General features: G+C 41.5%; 1 protein-coding gene across 1 annotated transcript in view; it reads left to right on the top strand.

Annotated features, from left to right (window-relative positions):
* Positions 1-12,221, top strand: part of dcc (DCC netrin 1 receptor) — an 80,125-nt gene that overhangs the window by 27,963 nt on the left and 39,941 nt on the right. The window contains exons 13-15 of the mRNA XM_062413220.1: positions 990-1,039; positions 10,679-10,820; positions 11,474-11,584. Coding sequence (XP_062269204.1) covers positions 990-1,039; positions 10,679-10,820; positions 11,474-11,584 — 303 coding nt within the window. The remainder of the gene's footprint in view (positions 1-989; positions 1,040-10,678; positions 10,821-11,473; positions 11,585-12,221) is intronic.

Below are 12,221 nucleotides of genomic sequence, written 5' to 3'. Positions count from 1 at the left end.
TCTGCGCATGCGTTAATGCATTTACGCGTAATTCCAAAAATGAATCATCCCTCGGGTTAGGTGTGTAAATCCCTGACCCCCCCCCCCCCCCCCCCCCCCAAAAAAAAAAAAAAACACAGATGTGTGTCTGTCTCGTCTGGTTTGTCGTGTGGTGGCTGTTTAATAGAACACGCCCACACAGACACATACACACGCACACACGCACGCACACACACACAGACACACACACACACACACACACAGCAGCTGAATCCATAGTGAAGCTGCTGTTAGTTCATCTCAGATTCTCCTTTTTTTTCTGTTTTCCTTCATCACATTTTTATTTTTCTCACTTTTAAAGTCTTTTCTTTTGTTTTCCTTGTTTTCATTCCTTCTCTATTGTTTTCTCTTTGTATCTTTTATTATTCTTCTAGTGTCTATTTTTCTAAATGTCCTCTTCACTTTCTTTCTATTCTTTTTCTCATTGCAGTTCATCTGTGTTGATGTGTGATGAAGAGCAGTTGTAATCATTTTAATTGTAACCATAATTAAATTCTTAAGTTTGATGTTTCTGTGCTGAGAGTAGAAATCTGAAAACTAATTTTCTTTTTTTTTGATTTTTAAAGATGAAAGCACAGAAATAACAGAATCATGTTTTAGATGTAACAAATTTATATGAATTGGCCTATTTATATGTTTTTATAAATATAAACAGTTTTTAATGTATAATCTGATTCCATCTGTTTGTATATATAAAATGATGTTGTGTATAAAAGCTTCTCCCTCATGTCGTTAAAATCCTGTAGCAGGACACTAAGTGTTGATAAATGCTCTGATTGGAGCAGAGCTGTTGACTTCTGGTTCATTTTTTATTTTAGTTGCTAAAATGTCTGGTTGTTATTTTAGTTTCTAATAAAATAAAATGAAAGATTAGATTCTCTATAAATTAGAAATAAAATTATAGCTTGGTTCAGTCTTAATTTGAATAGATTTCTTTCTGTTTGTTGCAGTTCCCAGCGCTCCTCCTCAGAACATCACATTAGAGGTCGTCCTGTCCAGGGTGAGTTTGATTTTTACACCCTCGTCTCCACACTGTGGCTAAGGAATCAAAGTTAAGGGTTGCTGGTTCCATCCCGGACTCCACATATCACAGTCCTTGGGCAGAGTACTGAACCAAATGACTGAGCAGCGTGTTGTTGCTTACTGTGAGTGGTGAAGACAAACCTGTAATATATGTAAAAGGGTATAACCCTAACCCAACCATTTTAAAGTAAATTAATTTAAACGCTTTTCTGTGGTCTCACTTTCCGTCTAAGTTTTATTTGTTGACAAAAATCTTTTAACATTTAGGTTTATTTCAGTTTTTCTTCCAGTTCTTTTCACTGTGAACGTGACAAACACATTCAAACTGTGACACTCAGCTGCTGCTCTCTAATGATCCGACCTCATTCTTCCTGTGATCTCACAGAATGTTTGGCGTAGCATGTCGTGGATGTTTAAGGGGTTGAGGTTGTTCGGGGATCTATGACAGAACAAAGAGGACGTTCAGCCTCTCTCTCTCTCTCTGTGTAGTAAACTAAGATGCAGGTGAATGTTGAAAAAATGATTTGTGGAGTCATACAACTGAGGGCAGTGATTCTTTTCTCAACCTGTACGTTGAAATATTCATTTAATTCTGGATTCTTTCTGCCTGTAATTTATTTGGCTTTATATTACTTCTTCACCTGGATCACAGGGTTATTGGCACCTTCTGTGGCAATCTAGAGACGTGATGGAAGATGCTCAGATAAAATGTTCACCTCATAAAAAGAAATCCTGCATCTTCAGATGTTTGTGACAGGAGTTGTGCTCAGAAAGCAGTGCAGGGAAAATGATGAACGTTTTCAGAGACGTTGTGAGTGGCTCATAATTTATGTCCATAAAAAGGAGGGTCACTTGGTCTGTGGAGAGCCGACCTCATTTACTTCCTGTCACCTTCTTGTCCTGCATGTGATTGATACCTATGATATCGGCTCTGGGGTCAGAGCTGATTGATCATGATGTCAGAGCCGGGTGATGCTTGAAAAGCTTCATGAAACATCTTTAAAAAGGAAGACGATTTTTCTCAGAACCAAACATTTATTTAAAAAGACAATGTGCTTGTTAAAAGAAGGTAAAAATAAAACACACATTACATCCGGACCTCAAAGGTAGAAACAGTTTGACTAAAGACTAAGAGAAATCTTTATTTTTGAGTTTAAGGAATAAATTACTGTCTAAATTTGGAATCCACACTCAGGGCCGGCCCTAGCACATTTGGCGCTCTAGGCAAGCTTCACTCCTGGGCCCCCCCCCCCCCACGAAAACTTATTATAAAATTATTTCTTTCTTCGTCAAAGTTGTTTGGACACACACACTCTAACCATAAGCCTCAATGTTCTAGCAACACCAAGGAGGTTTGTACCTCGATTTTTGCCAAGATTGATACCACAGCAACAAAGTATTTCTGTAGAATGCTCCGTGTCGTTACAGTAACGACACGGAGCATTCAGTTCCTCATTCGGACTGTATCTTATTCAAATTAAACACAATTTCAAGTACAAGCATTTCTCTGAGTGTTACTGCATTTTAAAGTGCATAAAACATACATTCAATTATTATGGTGTCTCTTTCCTCCAAACATCTTAATATACATTATCACTCAAAGAAATATAAACATTTAAAATAAAGACCTATTGAACATGTTGTGCAATAGTAGGAGTAGAATTGACGTTGGCTAATTATTAATAATCATGAAATATGATTATTAAAATAACAATTATTTCTTAAAAATAATCAAAAAATGATAAAGCTACTAATTAAGAATAGTAACACATTTAATTAGAAATGATACGGTTATCCATTAATAATAGTTAAAATAATTAATGAAAACAATAAAATTATCAATTAAGAATAATACAAATCTGTAATCATTGCTTATTGTCGCGGGGCACCACCCTGGTTACAGGGACCAACAATTCAATCTTTAAATATCAGTCTCAATGATATATAGGTTATATTAATAATCTCAATATTTAGTATTAATGATTATATAATAAACAATGAAGGGTTTTAAGTTCGAACACAGGCTATAGTAATCCAGCTGTATACACATACATATGCACAAATAATCACAGATATACAAATACTTTAATTACAAAAGTATTTATTAAAAAGGGGAAATAAAGTTAATGTTATTTCAATGATTCTTCATTTAACAAACTCCAATATTTCAAAGATGGTAACAACAGCAGCAGCACTTATCACAATTGTCACACATGTAATACGGAGTATCTATGTGTGTGTGTGTGGTCGTGTGTGGCTGCCTGTCTGTGTGTGTGTGTGTGTGTGTGTAAGAAAGAGAAAGGGGAGTGGCTATGGCGTAATGACGTGGTGACGTCCTCTGGCCGAATTCAAGGTGATGTTACATTCACGTACTTCCAAGATGGAGGTTACCTTAGTGACGCCACGTTGCGAAAAGCAAAATGGCTGCTGGTCACTGACCTTAACAAAGGGGATCTTTAAGACAAAGAGATTTCTTATCTCGTGGTTTTGACGCCGAATGGCGTCGAGATGTATAAATGCTCGTTAAATCTAGATTTCTCCATGTAACATGAAATGTATAAATGTAGGTCGGGACGTGTGTAAAAACAGGTTTAGGAGGAGAGAGAGAGAGAGAGAGAGAGAGAGAGAGAGAGAGAGAGAGAGAGAGAGAGAGAGAGATCAGGAAACATCGTCAGAGACAACTACTAGCAAAGCAGGCAGTCCAGTTACGTGAGATTTATCTTTTAACAGATGTAAATCTCCGCACAATATCTCTGACGGTAACACGCAAAAAGGAAGCACCGGCTCTGTACCGCGCTCTTCCCAAAAACACAGTAAACAAAGAAACCGGATGTGTCGTCTCGGCCCGCCGTGTAGCACGGCTAAAAACAGATCAGCGATCTACAAACAAACATACAATCAAACAAATGACACGATAAGTATTTAAACTAGTCTCTGCCCAGACAATAAAGCCTCTTACTGTGACCTCCGCGGTGTTGCTTGCGCGTGGTGCGCGGATTTCCCGGAAGTCCAGTGAATCTGTCGTTAAACTTCAGGATGCGTGCGAACGGGCGGATTCCTGGAAAACAAATCAGTGTCCTGGCCTCTTAAGCGGTGCTCCGGTGGGTCTCGTGGTTGCAACGGAGGTCAGCGCTGGACCGAAAAGAGCGAAGTCTCTTGCTCTTGGAACGGGATTCAGCTTCGTCTCTTCTGCAGGGATGAGCAGCGGTTGACGCAGCTGTGGATTTGGAAAGAAAGTCTCTGAGCTCGGCCAGCGAGCGAGTGAGTTCCTGTGCACGGCCTTTTCAAGTTAAAAACAAAAATAGTCTCTATCAAAGTAAGATCAGACTTAAGATAAAAGAAAATGAAAGAAATGAAAGAAAATAACTCTGGTTGCCCCCTTTAGCAACTAAATCATCTGGAAAGACCCGGAGGGGTCTGTTGACGTCTTCAGAGCAGGGAAAATGGCAGCGAGCATTGATGTCTCAGTGGTTTTATTCTACCTGAGAGGTTCTGCCTCCTTGAGGTGCTGGTCATGGGATGATGCTGACTTTTAGCCAATTGAGTGTCAGAGGTCAAAGGAGAGTGGGAGGGGCTTGGAACTCAGCGGGGGTCCTGAAGGCTCTTCAGGACATTTCCCAACCACCAGGGGGAGATTCTCAGGCCTGCTGGAGAATGTTTTCCCTCCAAAAGTTTTACGACCCTTTGTCCTCACCGTCGGCTCCAGTGTCTGGTGTTCAGCCTCTGGACTGTGGCCCAACATTCCCCCTTTTGGTCTGGAGATTGGGTTGTGACCCCGGTTTCCAGGGCAAAGTAGGTCAAGAGTCCAGTTATAATCCATGAGAGGTAATCCTTGAGTGGAGTTGAAGCAGTGAAAGTTAGTTCATTATGAGGCAGAGAGGCATAATTGTCTTCGAGGCATGAGTCTAAACAGAGAGAGGTAATTGTCTGGGCAGACAGGCTAAATAACATATATTCTAAAACACGGCACACATTTTCAATTTCACATAATGCTTATCAGCAGTTATTGTTAAAATACCAAATGAATTTCGGTGAAGAGTGAAATGAAAGAAAAGGAAACAGAAGGAAATTCTGAGTATGTGCTGGTGTTTGAGGTAAACATGTGTTATCTTGTCCAACCACCACATTTAGAACGGCGAATCACGTTCTGTTGTTCGCTAATCTGTGAATTTATGATAAATCCTATTTCTAGGTTTTCAGATCTACAGATATTGGAATTTCACTGCCAAGACTGAATTGCCAAGTGTACCCGTGAGGGCTGCACAACCGTAGTGGTAACGACTTCAAAATCCTCAACGAGGTCTAAGGAGGTTCACTACCTGAACTATGTTATACAATTTACTGACAGAGGGTCTAAAGCATGCAGCTACTGATGGAGTGAGTGGTTGGAGTGGTCTCTCTGTTTGGAGTTGGGATTTCTCCCCCCCTTTTCAGATGTGGGGGGGAGAGGGGTTTTGTTTAGTTTTTCACATGGGGATCAGTGTCTGGTCTTTTAGGAGAGCTTGGAGGAACAGGTGGCACAATGTCTCTCATTGTTTCAGCCACACTTCTCCGTATTAACTCCTGTCCCAGAATGCATCCCATGTTTTGGGTTTCGGTCACCATATCTATACTCCTGGTACTGATATGGTTTCCGTGGGTCAAAGACAACTTCTCTGTTGAGAGGTATTCATATAATGAGATCTAACCCGATTGTGGGAGTTTTGTTCTTGCTCCGCCAGGCATGCTGCTAGCATGACTCTGAGCGCATCAACATGTTCTTGGGCTTGTCGCGTGGCCCTCTGTTTGCAGAGGAGTGCCAGGTGACCCAGAACGTAGGATAAACTCAATTTCGGACTAGTGGTGTTGTTGAGGTGTATGGTCAGTTCTTCAATCCTTGGATCGCATTAACTTAAATCATAATCCCTCAACTAACTCACTTCATCACATAGAAAAATTGATCAGACTGGCGACTGTCTCTGACAGGTCGTCTGGCCTTGAGGGAGCCCTCGCCCCAGGGTGGTCCATGCTACTCATCTTCTGAGTGCGAAAGCACCTGGTGGGCTGCTCAAGCTTGCTTAGGTAAAAGCAGATAAAAACTTAATTATAGCATCACTATAAAATTCTTCAGACTGGCGACTGTCCCCGACAGGTCGTCTGGCCTTGAGGGAGCCCTCGCCCCAGGGTGGTCCATGCTACTCATCTTCTGATTGCGAATCGCACCTGGTGGGCTGCTCAAGCTTGCTTAGGTTAAAGCGTGTAACGATGCTCGTACATACATACTGCTCGTTACACATGTAACGAGCAGTATGTATGTAACATGTAAGTTTTTGTTAATGCTACATAGCTAACATTAGCATTAGTAGCTGAGTCTTAAAGAGACACACACACTGCATGGTGTTGCATTTGTAACACAAAGCAAGAGACAGGCTTTCCTCTAGGGCTGCAACTAACGACTATTTTTCTATCGATTAATCTGTCGACTATTTTACCGATTAGTCGATTAATCTAAACGATTAATTTTCCTCCAAAAAACTGTAATTGACCATTTCATTCCATTTCCGGACCGCCACGCCTATCCACCCCCTCTTAAACCTCTGTGCGGGTCACATGGGCTGTGATGCGCCTTGAGTCTGTTGAGTTTGCTTAATAATGTGCGTGAGACAGACTGTGTACTAATGTTGACATCTTTATTCAAGTCCTCACTTCCGTCTTGGACCCCGCCCCCCACATTCATTGCCTCATCCTATTGGTCCACAACATACCAACATAGGGGCTTCCTATTAACCAAACCTACATGTCAATCAACTGTTGTGAATAACATTGAACGATACCATGGTCTATTTTTTCCGCTCGCCGCTAGTGTATCACGCCATGAAACTCACTGGGAAGAGATCTTAAACGATATTAATGACATATTTTATATGATGTAAATTATCAAATATGCATTCCATACTTTGTACTCCAGGACATTATGTTGAGTTTTAATTTTCCCAATTTGCCAAATCACAAAATTAACCCTAACCCCCTCTGTCCATCCACTACAAGCACACAAGCAGATAGACAGAGAGAGAAAGAGAGAAAGAGAGGGGGGGAGGGGGGGGGGGGCTATGAAGACTGTCATCATTTACCCCAAAACCAGTACATTGAATGGGTTGCATACAACAACAACATACAACAACAACATACAACAACAAGCGGAGAAATGTGCGTTGAGATTAGCGCTTCGTGTAAACCCGGCGTTACGTTGTGATATTGACGAAGAACATAAATTAATAATTTGTGTGGGTCCCGCGCGTCGGTTTAAAATATTGACGTGGACGCATTTTCAGCGTCCACGTCATCCACACGTCAAACACACCCACTCACACACACACAAACAGAAACACACACACAAACATACACACACAGACATAAACACACGCTCACACATAAACAGACACACACACACACACAAACACACACCCACACACACACAAACACACACAAACATAGACACACACACACAAACATACACACACACACACACACAAACACACATACACACAAACATAGACACGCACACACACACACATACACACACTCACACATAAACAGACAGGCACACACACACACACACAAACATACACACAAACACACACCCACAAACACACAAACACACAAACATACACACACACATACACACACTCATACAGACAAACCAGGTGAGTAAACACTCCCTGAATTCAATCTGTGATTGTTTGTTCATGTCCTCTGGTTAAGAGGCAATCTATTTGTGTGTCTGTGTGTGTGTGGAGGTCACAGGGTGAATGAGGTGTTCTGTATGCAGCTACAGGAACGGAGGATAAACACGTTCAATTAATTCCGGTCTTGGTTTGAATTTCTTCGAAGCTTTGTCATGAATTTAGAAAACAATACTTTTTCATGATCTGAAACATCTGGTGTCTGATTCCAGGGATCTTCAGGGTTGTTCTGCTAATTTCACTATTTATTATTATCAGTGTCTTCAACTTTCTGCAGATATCAGTGTTGTCCACTGAGGGAAAATTGGTCGGAGACTTCTGGAGTGTTTGAAGTTGACAAACGAGGCCGTAGCTTCACATGCCTTTTTATATCTATATGATTTATAACAGCAGCTTCATCTGAACACAAAGCAGCTGAACTGCCAAACCTTTCAGACTGGGGCAAAACAGAGAGGATTTTTGTTCAGTAACGCCCGGGGCCACATCACCTCTTGATCACATATAGAAAGAAGAAATACACCTGAGCTTTGATTAATCCATGGAGCCTGTTAAGTTCAGTTAGTGTCTAAACTTAAATCAAACTCAACATGTATTGAGCAGAGTTTAGTGGGATAGTTCAGTCTGAGGGTAAACGCACAATCTGAGAAACAATCTCTCCCTTCTGAGACAGGATGTTCCTAATGTTCATGATGATGCAGGTGGAAGAAAAAGTCCTAGAGACTTGTTCTACATGTGGGTCACATGTCCTGGTCCTAACTCCGGTTCCTCACAGTGGAGCTGGGGACAAACTAACACCAAGGGGACTATCTGGTCCCACAGTGTTTCTCTCAGATGTTTAGGGACAATAACAATGAGCTCAGTCTGAATTTAGAAGTAAGGAGTTGTGGGTCATCCAGACCTGGATGTTCTTGGGACGTTCCTGATGTTGGACGAAGAGATTCGGTTCATCAGGCTTCATAAATGTACAGCTGGGTGTCGTCTGCGTAACAGTGGTTAAGTCTACGAGGTGCTTTCTGATGATTGGTTCTCGTAGATGAGACGGTGTCGAATCAGCATCTCTGCAGCTGCAGGAACCGTTTGTGGAAGCAGCAGCAGCAGTGACGTTATAGCACGTTGACTTTAGTAACAGTCGTGACAGACAACAAACCACGTGAACATTGTGGTATCCAAGTGTTGTTGTTGCTCCTGCTGCTCAGGAGTGTTTCCCTCAGGTGTCATGGTGCTTCCTCCTTCATGGATGGCTTCCCCCCCGTGTTTGAGAATTGTTCCAACAACCCCTGTATCGTTTCCATGGAGACTTCACATCCAACTGTGTCCTGTCAAAGTGTCTAATCGTTTAATGAAGTGCGTGATGACACCCGGCCAGAGAGCGAGGGAGGCAGAGTATGAAGGAATTTGGCCGACACACGAATTTATAAATTTGTCCCCCCCCAGTAATCAGTTCTGCCTTAATCAATTAGTGAGATGCGGAGCAGCAGAGGGAACAGGTGCAGCTAAATGTTGATGAATTCCTCTGTGACCGATGTCACAGTCAAACTGGATGAATATTTAAACAGCTCGTTGGCCCGATCGCTTACATCACAGCTGATGGAGGATACACACCATCAGTATGTGTGTGTGTGTGTTAATGCGGTTGTCGGTTAATATCCTGATCCGAAGTTACAACATATTATATAATGCATATAGTTTTGTATGAAATAGTTTCCTGCTCCCTTAAAGAAGAAGATTGTTTAGTTGGATGAATGGCTAACCTTAACCCTAACCCTAATATTTGAAGTAGAATATTCAGTGTTTTTTTAATATAAATCAAAATATTCTCACTGTTATTATATAGAAAATGACATTGTAAGAATTATTGTTTTATGTAACGACACGATGAGCAGGAGTAGAGAAAAGACAAATATTAAACAATGAGGAAAATGATAGAGGGAGAAAGAGGTCGGCACATTTTTCTAATTCATGAATGTTCCGTCATTAATACACACATACATGTTTGTACAGCTATCTCAAGGCCTATGTATGCTTCTCTGATTCCGTTACGGATGGACGGAAACTTTTTGATTTATAGTTCTCTGGTGCTGAAAACAATTCGGCGCCAGACCTGTAGGTGTCACAACAGAAGACGAGCTTAGAGAAGCCTACCTCATGAGTTCCCAGAAGAAGACGTTCATTATTTACCTGCTCCCGGCTTTTCACACACACAGTGAACGATGGTGACTCAATAAGATAAAGTGACACCCAGCGGGTCATAATGTTTATGTTATCGTTTCTTAGCGCAGCGGTTCCCCGGTCTTTTTCCAAACTGCGTTGCACGGACTCCCGATATTAACTACTACCAAGTGTTTGCTTCTAACCTGACGGTGTTTGAGAAACAGTCACATGATAGCTGTGGAATTAAAGTTGTGACAGCGTGTTTTTTCACAGTTAGCCCGCTAGCCCCGTTATGAAAGTTCGTTATAACCGTATGTGACCGTACACACATTCCGTAAGTGCTCTAACCAGCCACCGTCAGCCGGACAACGCCGCTGGCTTAACACACTTGTCACATCAATCCTAGAGTCGTAGTTGTGTTTAGGTTTATGTGATTTAGGAAATGAAACAGGAAGTTTGAGGTCCGGAAATGATGTCGTCCCGAAATGCTGTCGTTAGCGGCAAAGAAGGCGGTCCTATCTGTCCGTGTCCGTCAAAACGGAGAAGCATACATTGGCCTTTAGTGACGACGCTCATAAATAATAATGCTTTCCTTACCCATCCAAACTAAATGCCTAGCCCTAACCTTTAGGCTGTCGGTTGTTGAGTAAACAACAACAGACACACACAAAAATTTGGGACAGAAAACAACTGGAACCCACACAGTTTGTTCAGTCTTTAGTTTGTGTGTTTATTGTTTTCAGAGCATCAAGGTGTCATGGCAGCCGCCTCTGCGCGGCGCCCAGAACGGCATCATCAGCGCCTACAAGATCAAATACAGGAAGACGGGTCGGCGTGGAGACCAAGAGGCCATTGAACCCAACAACTTCTGGTTCCTGTTCACAGGTGAGAACCGGCATCAAAAACAATCTCATGTTGTTTCACTTTACGTCTCTAACGTTCAATCTATTTAAGTCTTAAAACATCTGAGCTCTGCAGTTTTTATCAATATAAACAAACGGACACGCAGACTTTTTCAGGCATTTTTTCCAGCAGCAGATTTATCAAGCAGGCATTTGGCTCCTTTTTCTCATCAGTCTTAAACGTTATTATGAAACTGGATTTTTAAGGAAAGGCCAATGAAGTTCCTTCAACATTACTGTTGTGTTTGGAAGTGTGTGTGTGTGTGTGTGTGTGTGTGTGCACGTTTAAACTGCCACAAGCTATCATTTTTATTTGAGGTTTGCAGGAGTTGAATGAAACTGATCTTCCTTTTCATTATTTTGTTCTGATGTTATCTTCATCTGTCTTCATTGTGCAGGAATTAATTATCAAGTGACAGGTGTGTGTGTGTGTGTGTGTTAGTGTGTGTGTGTTTGTGTGTGTGTGTGTGTGTGTGTGTGTGTGTGTGTGTGTGTGCAATAATCTCATTTTTTACTGTGTGAGAATAATAAACTGAATTTCTATAAATGAGATAAAGAAATTGCAGTTTCACTTTGAACATTTATTGTTTCTTTATATGTTTTCACATTGTTTGATTTCCTTTGTCTCTGTCTCAGGTTTGGAGAAGGGCAGTCAGTACAGTTTCCAGGTCGCAGCCATGACGGCCAATGGAACAGGACCAGCAAGCGACTGGTTCACTGCTGAGACACCCGAAAACGACCTGGATGGTAAGTGTGTGTGTGTGGGTGTGTGTGTGTGTGTGTGTCTTATGTGTGGTAGCTGCAATCTATCCAACGTGTAAATACCTCCAGTGTCCCAACACACACAGCTAGCTATGATCTGGCTGAGATGAATGGAGAGAAGATTTGCTTCAGGGGACGAGAGGGGAGAGGAAGAAGGGGGAGGGAGAAAGGAGAGGAGACACTAAAAAGAGAGCAGTGAAAGAGGAGAGAACCTGAAAGGAGGAGAGAGAATGAAAGAAACTACTCATTGTCACAGAAGACTAATACTAAGATATATTTAAAACAGAAGGTAATCTATTTCTTTAAACGTGTTGTTAGACATAAACTGTTTCCCAGACGTGTTCCTGACGTGTTCCTGACGTGTTCCTGACATGTTCCTGACGTGTTCTGCAGGTACTCTGTGTGAGAATAAATGTCTGAGTCACTGTCTCAACGTGAACACTGAGAGACCTCTAACCCCTATCAATTTATTTGAGCACTTTTCTATTTCCCTCCTATAACTTGTACCGTTTTGTACAAATGTACAAATATTCTCGATACACAAAACCGTCTTAAGTCAAAAGTTATAATATGGTGCAACATAACATATAACATAAAACAGACCAGTACAAAGTTTGTTTCA

This window comes from Platichthys flesus, chromosome 19 (assembly GCF_949316205.1).
Source record: "Platichthys flesus chromosome 19, fPlaFle2.1, whole genome shotgun sequence".
NCBI classification, from domain to species: Eukaryota; Metazoa; Chordata; class Actinopteri; order Pleuronectiformes; family Pleuronectidae; genus Platichthys; species Platichthys flesus.
The sequence above is the reverse complement of the archived record's forward strand: the minus strand, read 5'-3'. Positions and strand labels throughout refer to the sequence as shown.